The sequence below is a fragment of the Rutidosis leptorrhynchoides genome, chromosome 5 (assembly GCF_046630445.1).
Source record: "Rutidosis leptorrhynchoides isolate AG116_Rl617_1_P2 chromosome 5, CSIRO_AGI_Rlap_v1, whole genome shotgun sequence".
In the NCBI taxonomy this organism is placed as follows: Eukaryota; Viridiplantae; Streptophyta; class Magnoliopsida; order Asterales; family Asteraceae; genus Rutidosis; species Rutidosis leptorrhynchoides.
The window spans coordinates 336,038,768-336,052,170 of record NC_092337.1 but is presented as its reverse complement, the minus strand read 5'-3'; the positions used below and the strand labels follow the sequence as shown (position 1 = coordinate 336,052,170).

Sequence of the window (13,403 nt, the reverse complement as noted above, 5' to 3'; positions counted from 1 at the left end):
ATGTCCTTGAAGACCAATTCATCGGGGGTCAAGAACAAGAAAACAATAGCCGAAAGCAACTTTTGTATCGTCTGTGAATATCTAAAAGGAGGCTCACTAAGATCATACTTAAGAAAGAACAAAACCAAGAAGCTTTCTATGAAAAACGTCGTTCAATTTGCACTTGATATAGCTAAAGGGTAAGAAATCAACACCTTATTAGTACTTAATTACTTGTCTTTAAATTAGGATACTTATTACAAGTTAAAGTTCTCTCAAGTTGTTGAATTGCAAGAGGAAACAAAAGAGCATACTCTTTAATTAATTTTGTTAGCTTTAGGTTCATATATGTTTTGAGTACATCAACTTGACCTACTTGAGGAAAAAAAATATATAACTTCAAATCTTGATCCATTTATTAAACTTAATACATAAATTAAACACTAATTAGAATATATCGTTTTATTTCTTTAGGTTGAGCTATCTTCATTCCAACAAAATAATTCATTGTGACGTGAAGCCAGAGAACATGCTTATCGACAAGCATCATACGATCAAAATTGCTGATTTTGGAGAATCGGTTTTCATGAAGCCATCACAATTTATTCTAATTGGTAATCAAAGTGGAACTCTTGGATATATGGCTCCTGAGGTATATGTTGGAAGCTTCGACGAGCCCAACACACCACTATAGAGGATCTAGACTATACTAGACTCACTACACCAACACTTTGACGTTGGTTAGCCTTTAATTTTATAAATCCTTAGTGCACAATGTACTTAGGCGACAGTGTCGACCATATATCTTTAGGCGGTATAACCGACCATGTATTACTTAGGCGGCAGAGCCGACCATATAATAAGAACAACAAAAGTGCACTAAGAACTTAAACACAAACTAAGGCTTGATCGGGAAACTTAACAAAAACACTTATATTAAATTACAATTACAATATTACTTACAAGCTTTATCTTCTCTACTTTCGCTAACTCACATTCTTCTTCTCTTCTTCACAACTCACTTCTTATTTCACTCGCACAACTTCACACAACACAAATGAAATCTCCTCCCATATTTATACTACTCCATGGAACATTCTAGAACCTAGATATTTTCATGGATATATAAATATCTAGATATTTCTACAACCTACAAATATCTAGATTTTTCTTTTACATTTCAATTTCTAGATTTTTCTCTCATATTCTAATATCTAGATATTTTCTTATACATATTAATATCTAGATATTTTACCCATATACATTTACTAATTCCATATTATTCTAAATTTGCATTGTATTTTAACACTCCCCCTCAATGCAAATTTTCTTCCAACGATGTCTTGCAGACCATTCCAAGTGCTTCTCTGAATTTTGTAAACTTCGGTTTACTTAGGCTCTTGGTGAATATATCTGCAACCTGTTCATCTGTCTTTGTTGGCATCATCTTGATCTCTCCTTCAAGGACCTTCTCGCGAACATAGTGATAGTGCACTTCTATATGTTTTGTTCTCGCATGAAAGACTGGATTTTCTGCTAGACGAATAGCTGATAGGTTATCGCAGAAAAGCTTTACTTGATAATCTGTTGATTGATGAAGATCTTCCATTAGTTGCTTCAACCACATAATTTCTTGTGTTGCTGATGCTGCCGATCGATATTCTGCTTCAGTGCTTGACAAGGATACTGTTGGTTGTCTCTTGCTGCACCATGATATTACTCCCGATCCAAGACTAAACATGTATCCAGTTGTTGACCGTCGTGTATCATAGTCTCCAGCGTAATCGGCGTCACAATATCCAGTCACGTGACATTCTTTAGTTTTCTTGTATAAAATACCAAAGTTAATAGTGCCTTTAACATACCTTAAGATGCGTCGTACATCATCAAGGTGAGGCTTCTTCGGATTGCTCATGTATCGACTTACCACTCCAACTGCATAAGATATGTCTGGCCGGCTTAGTGTGAGATAAATAAGACTTCCGACCATCTTTCGATACATGGTAACATCTTGAAGACTTTTTCCTTCATCTGCTAGTAGTTTTGTATTCGGATCCATCGGAGTTGAGATAGGTTTGCAATTAAGCATTCTGTACTTTTGTAAAAGATCTCGCGCATATTTCTGTTGTCCCAGAAATAATCCTTCTCTTTTCTGCTCTATTTCGAGTCCAAGAAAATGTTTGAGTTCTCCAAGCTCCTTCATATGAAATCTGATAGACAGATTCTCTCTTGTTCTTTGGATCTCCTCATAGTGATCTCCCGCGATGATTAAGTCATCCACATATACTAGCACTATGGCTAGTTTTCCTTGATCTTGTTTCACAAATAAACTAGAATCTGAAGGAGCAACTTTGAAACCACTTTGTACTAAGAACTCGCCAATCTTCCCGTACCAAGCTCTTGGAGCCTGCTTCAAGCCGTATAGTGCTTTCTTTAATTTGCAGACATGGTCAGGATGGAACTTGTTCTCAAAGCCTCTTGGTTGCTCCATATAAATTTCTTTGTCAAGTTCTCCATGTAAGAAAGCGTTCTTGACATCCATCTGCCACAGCTTCCAAGATTTGCTAGCGGCTAAAGCTAGTAGAACACGAATTTTTGTGATCTTCGCCACTGGACTAAATGTTTCTTCATAATCCAGCCCATATTGTTGAGAAAAACCTCTAGCAACAAGTCGAGCTTTATACCTTTCAATGGAGCCATCTGATCGAGTCTTCACCTTGTAAACCCATTTACAAGATATTGGTTTTACATCTTTTGGCTTTGGAACTAAACTCCATGTCTGGTTTTCTTTTAGTGCATTAATTTCTTCTTCCATTGCTTTCTGCCACTCTCGACTTTGTGCTGCTTCTTCATAAGTAGAAGGCTCAATAGGTATTGATTCATCCACATGAGCAGCATTGGCATACCTTGGATTAGGTTGCCTCGGTCTTGTTGATCTCCGTAATTCTTGTACATGCTCCTCGACATCCATTTGGCTTGGACGAACCTCCTCGGATACAGATTGATGCACACCAGTTTTCCATGGACTCTTTTCCTTAGAGTACGACCCTTCTCCTTCTTTTATTGGATCCAATATCTGCTCTTTAGGTTCTTCTTTTTCTTCTGGACCTTCTTCTAATCCATGAGATTCTGGAAGCTCTATCTTTTGAGGTGACCACCATGAAGACGCTTCATCAAATACCACATTTCTTGAAGTATGACATTTTCCGGTATTTGGATCACAACATCTTCATCCTTTTCTTGATTCATCATAACCGACAAAAATGCACCGAATTGCCTTCTTCTCAAATTTGCTTCGTAGATGATCTGACACGAAGACGTTGCATACACATCCAAAAACTTTGAGATGGTTGACGGTTGGTTTGATCTTCCATAATCTTTCATATGGTGAAATATATCCCAACTTTGTTTGTGGGAGTCTGTTAATCACGTACGTTGCCGTCCTCATACATTCGGCCCAAAATCTGCCTGGTACATTCTTACCATGAAGCATACTTCGACAAGTTTCGGCAAGGTGACGATTCTTGCGTTCCGCCACTCCATTCTGTTGTGGAGTATTGGGGCAAGTTAATTACCTTCTGATCTTGTGCTTCTCAAGATACATATTGAACTCAGTCGATAAATATTCTCTTCCATTATCTGTGCGTAAGCACCGGATCTTAGTATTGAGCTCACTTTCTACCTTGTTCTTGAACTCTTTAAACTTCAGAAAAGTCTCCGACTTCTCCTTCATGAAGTAAACCCAAACATATCTTGAGAAGTCATCAATGAATGTCACCATATATTTCATACCTCCAAGTGATGTTTGTTTCACTGGGCCGAAGACATCTGAGTGTATAAGCTCTAGTGGTGTCTTGGACTGATGCTCTGACTCCTTGAATGGCAATTGATGAGCTTTGCCAAATTGACATCCAGCACATATTGTATCTGTTCGGATATCAATTTGAGGAAGCCCATTTACTATGCATTTTACCATCATCTCCTTTAACTTGTTGTAGCCCACATGCCCAAGACGTTCATGCCAAAGATCAGCCGTCTCATTTTTTCGAGTCTTATCCACATAAGCTGTTTCAGCAGATAATACATAGACCGATTCTATTCTTCTTCCATGCATAACTGGATTGCCAACCACCTTTACTCTCTTGAATACGGACACATCTTCTGGTCCAAAGAACACATAGTTCCCTTCTGCTGTCAATTGTGGTACTGACAGTAAATTCTTCTTTAGGCCAGGGACAAGATACACCTTCTCGAGTTGGAGCTTATGAGAGTCGCCTTCATTTGGAACTATTGTATTTTCAATGTGAGAAATAGACAACCTTGAATTGTCGGCTGTCAACACGACTCTCTTTCCTTTGTAATCCTCTATTTCTTGCAGCTTCGTCTCATCATTGGTCATATGATTTGAGCACCCAGAATCAATGATCCAATCATCTTTGTAGTTTATTTTTGACTTTAAGGTTGCTGCAAGAGCTTGATCATCCATGTCAGCTTCAACGGAGAGTCCTGCTTCTGCATCCCATGTTTCCTCATTAATGGTTGCTTCGAATGTGACCTCTTTCTTCTCATCTCTTGCAGCGGCCACATTTCCTTCGAAAGTTCGCCTTCTGGGGAATCTACATTCTCGAGCAAAATGACCCTTCTTGCCACAATTGAAGCATTCACCATTCTTTCTCTTATCATTTTCCCCGTATTGTTGGCGATGATCTCTTCTTCCTTGTTGAGCTTCCCCTGAAGCGTTGCCTTTTGATTTTGGGTGACCCTTCCACCCATATGTCTTACTTTCTTTCATCGCCTCTTGTCTTCGAGATGTTGCTTTCTTTTTATTGGTGAAGAGTGCATCTTCTCCGTCTTTTACGGTTACTTCATTCATCTGCTTGGCTAATGCCTCTTGATTTGCCAATAGATTCTCCAGCTCTATTAATGATGGTTGAGTAGGCCATCCTCTCACAGCGGCTATAAATCCATTATACTTGGATCTTAAGTCGTGGATGATAATTCTCTTCATCCTTGCATCACTCACTTTCTCTTCAGGAGCAAGTTGAGATATCTCACGGCAAATTGATTTCACCTTGGTGAAGTACTGCGAAATAGACAGACTTCCTTGTGAGATACCCGCGAGCTCATTTTCCAAGAGCTGGAGGCGTGCTTCATTCTTCTTTGAAAATAATTTTTCAAAAGTTTCCCAAGCTGCCTTTGGTGTTTTCTCGTCACGGATGTGCTCCAACAGATCCTCCTCGATTGTAGTCTTCAATATAAATAAAGCCTTCCCGGCCTTGATGTTCCATTTTCTCAAGGCTTCGGCATTTTCTTTCGGTGGAGGCGTTGTGTCATTGCCAGCAACTATTTCCCATAAATCCTGTCCTTGTAGGTAGGATTCTATACAAGTCCGCCAATAACCATAGTTGTGGTTATTGAGACTCTTGATACCACTGCTCGTACTTGCAAGATCTGCCATCATGACGTCCAACGTCCAATAAGCTTGGTCCCTGACCGATGAGCTTTCACAGTTCCTAACTGTGCTCCGACAGAATCTCCCTTAGAGCCTTGGTGAAAACAAGTCGATGTAAACGTCCAACGTTTACCGATTTCCTCCACTAGAAATGATCCCGAACGACCCGCTCTGATACCAATTGTTGGAAGCTTCGACGAGCCCAACACACCACTATAGAGGATCTAGACTATACTAGACTCACTACACCAACACTTTGACGTTGGTTAGCCTTTAATTTTATAAATCCTTAGTGCACAATGTACTTAGGCGACAGTGTCGACCATATATCTTTAGGCGGTATAACCGACCATGTATTACTTAGGCGGCAGAGCCGACCATATAATAAGAACGACAAAAGTGCACTAAGAACTTAAACACAAACTAAGGCTTGATCGGGAAACTTAACAAAAACACTTATATTAAATTACAATTACAATATTACTTACAAGCTTTATCTTCTCTACTTTCGCTAACTCACACTCTTCTTCTCTTCTTCACAACTCACTTCTTATTTCACTCGCACAACTTCACACAACACAAATGAAATCTCCTCCCATATTTATACTACTCCATGGAACATTCTAGAACCTAGATATTTTCATGGATATATAAATATCTAGATATTTCTACAACCTACAAATATCTAGATTTTTCTTTTACATTTCAATTTCTAGATTTTTCTCTCATATTCTAATATCTAGATATTTTTTTATACATATTAATATCTAGATATTTTATCCATATACATTTACTAATTCCATATTATTCTAAATTTGCATTGTATTTTAACAGTATATACAATTTCAATTATAACTTTCTAACTTTTTAGGTCTTCATATAGTTTCGATATATTATAGAGTTTTTATAAGGACAACTCACACACCGTAACACGTACAGCCGATCGCCCTCTAGTTCTGATTTCATAATTAATTACTAATTCTTAAGGTTTTGATTGATTGTAGGTTATGAGCAAGAAACCATACGGGCCAAAATGTGATGTGTATGCCTTTGGAATATGCTTGTGGGAGATATATAGTTGCGATATGGCGTATACGTATGACTTGGAAAACATTCCATCAGAGATATACAACGTATGTATACACATGTATATAATTTTAGTATATTCAGGTCAGGGGCGGAGCCATGTTGTATCTTCTGGGAGCCCGTGACCCCATTCAATTGCCCAGAAACTCACTAGTCAAGTAGCCCATAGACTATGTGATATTATGATTTTAGATAGTGACCCCATTAAATATTCCGAAGCCCAGAACTCGATGTCTTTCAAGCACTGTTGTAATCTATTATCAACCAACCATCACGAGTATCACAAATACAAGTAGTTTGTAATTTTAAGGACTCAAATATGTGTATCACTGAACTATATGACTATATTTAAATTTTGATTGGACCATAATAAATTGAAAAACTAGTAGAGAGATGAAGAAACTAATTTACTTATTTTTATTTGACCATATAAACTACTATTTAACATACTATAATTTATCCTAAACTAATATAGGATGCAAAATCAATAATTTCATATTGTTATAATTCAGTAGGCTTATAACTACCTTTAATGGTTATAAGAACAAAGAGAGAAAAAAAGAGAGAAGAAAGAGAGAAGAAATATTGATATTGATATTTCAAGAGAAATGGTACACCTTAAATGGCTACCATACATGTCTATTTATAGTATAAAATATTACTATGCAAGAAATATAATAATAATAAAATTAACATCCAATCTAGATATTTTATAACACTCCCCCTTGGATGACAATTTTATTAGAGAATAACTAGTACTGCCTCGTTAAAAACCTTGCTAAAGAAAATCCATTGGGATAAAACTTTAGCTAAGGGAAAAAGAGTGCAACATAGAGTTGACTCCCCCTCAAGTAGGCAACGCCTGAGTTGTTACATCTTCTGAACATGCATCATGCCAATATTATGAACGTGTGTTCTGAAAATAGCAGTTGGCAGTGCTTTGGTATAAAGATCAGCAGAGTTGTTGATTGAACGTATCTCATTTTAATCTGGTTGTCTTTTACGAGATCTTGAGTATATGAGAAGAATCTGAGGTTTTCATCTGAAACTGTATCATCTAAATCTTTTATGTAGAAGTTTAGCCCCTGTGATTTGTCTACAATCTCCTTCATGGTTTGCTCAAACCCTTGTTTCAATTCATATTTCCTTGTAGTCTTTTCTGAGCCTTACCAACATACCATTCTTTTCCATCAAACTTATGACCGTTAAGACTGTCTATGGCTTTGGCGCCTCGTCAGTATTTATATTTTGTTCAGTCACTTTTGATACTCTTCTTTCATTTGTATTATGCAAGCTGCATTATCTTCATATATAGTTGTTGGTGAAGATAGTTGTTAGTCTTTTATAGCGTTCTAGTCCACAAGAATCAATAATGATTTGTGTCATTGATCTCAACCAAACACATTTTCGAGTAGTTTCATATAATGCAATCACTTCGTCATGATCTGATTATGTTGCAACAAGTGTTTATTTTAAGAACGCCATGATTTTTGTGGTACCTCCATTTAGGAATACATATCGAGTTTGAGATTTATCTTTATGAGGATTTGATGAATGACCTGCATATACATAATCAACCAAATCTTGTTTTGAAACGTTAGAATAAAATAATTTTAAATTAGCAGTTTCTCAAGGGTATCAAAATATGTGTTTATCCCATTCCAATGTCTTTTTGTAAGGGCTGAGTTGAACCTTGTCAACAAATTAACTGCAAAAAAATGTCAGGTCTTGTACAATTTGTAAGATACATAACAGTCCCAATTGCACTAATATATGGAACTTCTGATCCGTTAATATCTTCATGATCTTCACGGGGATGAAATGGATCAGTGTCAATATTGAGTGATCTAACAACCAATTGGCTTTATCTTTAAAAAAAATGTTTTAAAATCTTTTCAGTATAAGTTGTTTGATGTACAAGTAGACCATTAGGCATATGCTCAATTTGCAATCCAAGGCAATACTTGGTTTTTTCAAGATTTTTTATTTCAAAATAATTCTTTAGAAGTTGAATGATTTCATAGATCTCTTTATTTGTTCATATGATGTTAAGAACATTGACATAAACAACTACGATCACATATCCGAACATTGTTTTTATAAAACATACGTGCAAAATAAGTTTATATGTATACCCTTTTTCTTATCAAGTAGTCATTTAATCGGTTATACCACATACGTCCCGTTTGTATAAACACATTAAGAAATCTTTGTGATTTAATGGAATATATTCCCTTAGGTTTTACATTAGATGCTTATGATACCTTAAACCTTTAGGTATATTCATATATATCACTATTAAGTGATCCATACAGATAAGTAAGTAGTAACAACATGTATGAGATGCATTTAAATAACTACCAGGTTGATTAAGTATCTAATAAGTAATTGTATCCATTACAGGAGGATAAGTTTTCCTTATAATTCATTTATGGTCTTTGTGGGAAATCTTGAGTTACAAGTCTAGTTTTGCCTTGTAACTTCATTTGCACATTTCTTTTCGGATAAAAATTCATTTGTATCCCATACGTTTCACATCTTTAAAAGTGATAACGATTGATCCGAAAACTTTTCTTTTATCGAGCGATTCTAATTCAGCTCGTATTGCTCCTTTCCATTGAGCTCAATCATGTCCATTTTGTATATTCAATGACAGATTTTCGTTCCAGATCATCATCTTTATTCATGATGTCATTGTAACATTATATGAAAATATCTCATCAAGATTTTTTCATTTTATTTCGGTTCCATAATATTGCATAATTTATCGCAATTTATGTATTTACATTTATCAATATCCTCTGCAGAAGGAATATTGATTTGTGGTTCTTCTTGAACACTTTCTTTTACCTCATTATCAGCTGATTTTCTTTTTCGAGAATTTTTATCTTCGGAACCAATTGATCTTCCACGTTTGATGCGTGGTAAAGACTCAACAGTGACATTATTGCCAGCTTTTGGAATTTCAGTTCGAGCTGGAGCATTTATCGCTGGTATATATGATTTAGTCACTTTTTTTTTTATATCTGTAAATGCATAAAGTAATTAATTTGCAAGTTCTTGCATATGCATTATTTTTGAACTTTCGTTTCACATTCTTTTGTGCGAGTTCAATATACCTTAATTGATGTTCACATCATGAAGCATCATTTTATTTATTTATTTTGTTTACTTCACCCCCTAATCTAGGGAACAATGTTTTATTAAAATGACAATCAGCAAAACGTGCTGTAAAAACATCACCCATCATGAGTTCAGTATATCTTATGATTGAAGATGTTTTATATCCAAAATATATTACCATCTTTCTTTGAAAAACCATTTTATTGTGTTGTGGTGATACAATTGGAACATACACTGCACAACCAATGTTCTAAGGTGAAAATATTTGGCTCTTGGCCAAAATCAAGTAGTAAGTGAAAATATTTATGACTTCCACATGGTATAATGCGAATTAATGTCGCAGCATGTAAATTTACATGTCCACATATAAATATCGAGAGTTTTGTACTCATTATCAATTGTCTAGTTATTAGCTGTATGCACATGAGCAACTGGATGTTCAACAACAATCCCTGTAGATATATAATGATCATTAAATGCTTGAGATGTTAACTCACCGGTATTATCAAGTCTCATCCTTTTAATGGTGTAATCAGAATAATGTGTTCTCAATTTAATAATTTGTGCAAGAAACTTTGCAAATGCCATATTACGGCTTGATAACATACAAATATGAGACCATCCGCTAGATGCGTCTATTAGAACCATGAAATATCAAAATGGTTCACATGATGGATGAATTGGTTCATATATCTTACCTTGAATTCTTTCAAGAAACATTTGTGATTCTTTTTCACAATATACTTTTCATTAATAATCATATGTGCTTTCCATTAATCAACATATGTGTTTTTTTTTCTTTTCATAAATCACCACATGTGCTTTTTCATTATATATCATTTTCACCATATACGCTTTTAATCATATGCGCTGTGTTTTTCACCATATGTGCTTTTCATCATATGCGCTTTTTATGTGAATAGTAAATTAATTAATTTCTTTTTACTATTCATATGAATTAATTTCGATTTACTATTTTGTTAATTGAGTAATATATATACATCATATACTTGTGACTCCGAAGGCTCAAATGAATTTGACCATATAGTTATATGTTGTACATTGCACATTAATTTTCAGTAGAAGCTTTAGATGCATATTTTTTATTGATGAACTATTTGTTTCATATCTAGCTTAGGCAATTATTGTGAACATTTGGTCCTTATAAGAGCATTTATCTTTTAGACTTTTAGTTGATTTGTACTTGTCACAATTAGGGATAGCACCCGCGGGTCCTTGATGCGGATTCATTGGATCCATCACCCGTACCATTTCAGAATATATACTAACTTAAAATCCATGCCTCCTCTTGTTTTGGTTCGTGGCCATCCAAGGTTTATAATTTTTTTTTTTCGGTTCAATAATTAGCATTGCCACCAAACCCTTTTTTTTTATAACTTATAAATATGTTTTGAGTGGAGGTTAGTGGACTAATAGTAACTAAATAATATATGTAAACCCCACTTGTATCAACTTTTTGTTTAACTTCAACATACAAAACGATCATCTTGCATCTTTATTAACTTTATACATCACTTTGGCATTATGGCCATTTTGATGCACACTCTTAAAAAAAATAATTTGTTTTTTTTTTAAGTTTTATTATTCAACCTCCTTTTTTCAACGGTCACGTTTTTAACAAAACATTTGACAAGTTTGGAAAAAAAAATTTACTTTGTTTTCCCCATTTCTGTAAAACTCATTTAAACACTTTCTTTGTTTTAAAAAAAATCACTTGACCAATTTTTTAATTCTTTCACAACACCCGATATCGTGATCGTGACCTTTCACCAAAGCAAGAGATATTCTTGATAAACTAAACACTGACTCGTGTTTGGAATTGTCGGCCACAATAAAAATTCATTTGATGAAAATATATTTTTTTTTAATTATAGAAGGAGACCACTTCATTTTCAATACTTCATTTTTGACAAAAAGCTAATCCATTTTACCATTCCTTTTTTTTTATTTTAACTTCTAAGATTTACTTTTAATAAAAATACAAACTACTTTTTGTATTTTAACTTTTAAGATTTACTTTTAATAAAAATACAAACTACTTTTTGTATTTTAACTTTTAAGATTTACTTTTAATAAAAGTACAAACTACTTTTTCTTATTTTAACTTTTAAGATTATAAATTTAAGAATAAACATTAGTATGCATGAAATAAATAATGATTAATTGCATAAGTAATCATAAATGTTAGATAACATATAAAGACCCCATCGTATTCGTATTGATCGGAATTAATCTCGACCCATGGTACCGTGTTGTCAAATGACGTGTTGCGTACATAAAGTACCGTGTTGTCAAATGACGTGTTGCGTACAATCATGAGGTCTTATTAACATAAATATAAATGTTAGTGAAGTTAATAAGAGTTAGATTACAGAATATATAATTCAGACGGTATAACCGACCATATATAACATAAATATAAATGTTAGTGAAGTTAATAATAGTTAGATTACAGAAATATAATTCAGGTGGTATAACCGACCATATATAACTTAAATAACATAAATATAAATGTTAGTGAAGTTAATAAAAGTTAGATTACATAAATATAATTCAGGTGGTATAACCGACCATATATAACTTAAATAACATAAATATAAATGTTAGTGAAGTTAATAAAAGTTAGTAAACATAAATGATAGTTAGGCGACAGTGTCGACCATATATAATTTAGGTGGCAGAGCCAACCATATAATAAGAACAATACAAATGCACTAAGAACTTAATAAAAATTAGTAGTTCAAAATGTTAGTAGTCCAAAATTTGATATGTCCGAGTCTGAAAATTATTAATAATTTCATACCTTGATTAGTGACTCGTGATCGTTTGAGATATCCTTTGATTACACTAAGCTCTTCGTGCTGATAACGTATTATAATTCAGTAGGCTTATAACTACCTTTAATGGTTATAAGAACAAAGAGAGAGAAAAAGAGAGAAGAAAGAGAGAAGAAATATTGATATTGATATTTCAAGAGAAATGGTACACCTTAAATGGCTACCATACATGTCTATTTATAGTATAAAATATTACTATGCAAGAAATATAATAATAATAAAATTAACATCCAATCTAGATATTTTATAACACATATGTGTTATTATAAATTTTAGTGGTAGTCGTTTCAAAGAATTATTTAGTTTAAATTAAAGAATTAATTAAACTTAGCTCTACTCCTTTAATGCTAAAAAAATTGAAATAACCGTCTTTCTTGGGATCCCATATACACGATACAAATATTCGACTATGACAATAATCAAAGAGATGAAATCAAAATACTTTACTAGATTGATGGTTGAAACTGGAAAATCTTTCATATCGTTATGTTTATCGATTAATAAAGTCTATGTTGTTTTTGCCCGTTGCAACCGCAAAGGTCGAGAGGTGTTTTTAGTATTATTTAGTGACCCCATCAATTCAAGTTCCTGGCTCCGCCCCTGATTCATTTGTTTGATCATACGTGTATATATTGATGATTAATTGTACGTGTTGTTTTTATTATGTACAGAATATGAGACCAAGCATACCGGTGGATTGTCCAAAATGGTTGGCTCGATTAATGGAACGATGTTGGAACACGGATCCCACGAAGAGGCCAGAGATGAAAGACGTGGTCGTTGAATTGGAAGAAATTCAGAAATCACATGAGCTACAAACGATGTCAGGAAATCGACATGGTGTTTTTGGATTCAGTTGCTTTGGGGTATGAAAGAAAGCATCAAGAGTACTGTCTTAATTATAT

At 34.2% G+C, this 13,403-nt stretch overlaps 1 protein-coding gene across 1 annotated transcript; it reads left to right on the top strand.

The window, feature by feature from the left end:
• Positions 1 to 13,370, top strand: LOC139849579 (serine/threonine-protein kinase 52-like). Its single transcript, XM_071839217.1, has 3 exons — positions 1 to 179; positions 454 to 631; positions 13,170 to 13,370. The coding sequence occupies exons 1-3, from the start codon at positions 1 to 3 to the stop codon at positions 13,368 to 13,370; spliced, it is 558 nt and encodes a 185-aa protein (XP_071695318.1).
• The last annotated feature ends 33 nt before the right edge of the window (positions 13,371 to 13,403 follow it).

What these genes read in the sequence shown, in the direction of transcription:
- LOC139849579 (XM_071839217.1), top strand. Translation starts at nt 1, where the DNA reads ATGTCCTTGAAGACCAATTCATCGGGGGTCAAGAACAAGAAAACAATA. An exon ending in GCACTTGATATAGCTAAAGG is followed by an intron (nt 180 to 453) that starts GTAAGAAATCAA and finishes TTATTTCTTTAG; the next exon opens with GTTGAGCTATCTTCATTCCA. An exon ending in TTGGATATATGGCTCCTGAG is followed by an intron (nt 632 to 13,169) that starts GTATATGTTGGA and finishes TATTATGTACAG; the next exon opens with AATATGAGACCAAGCATACC.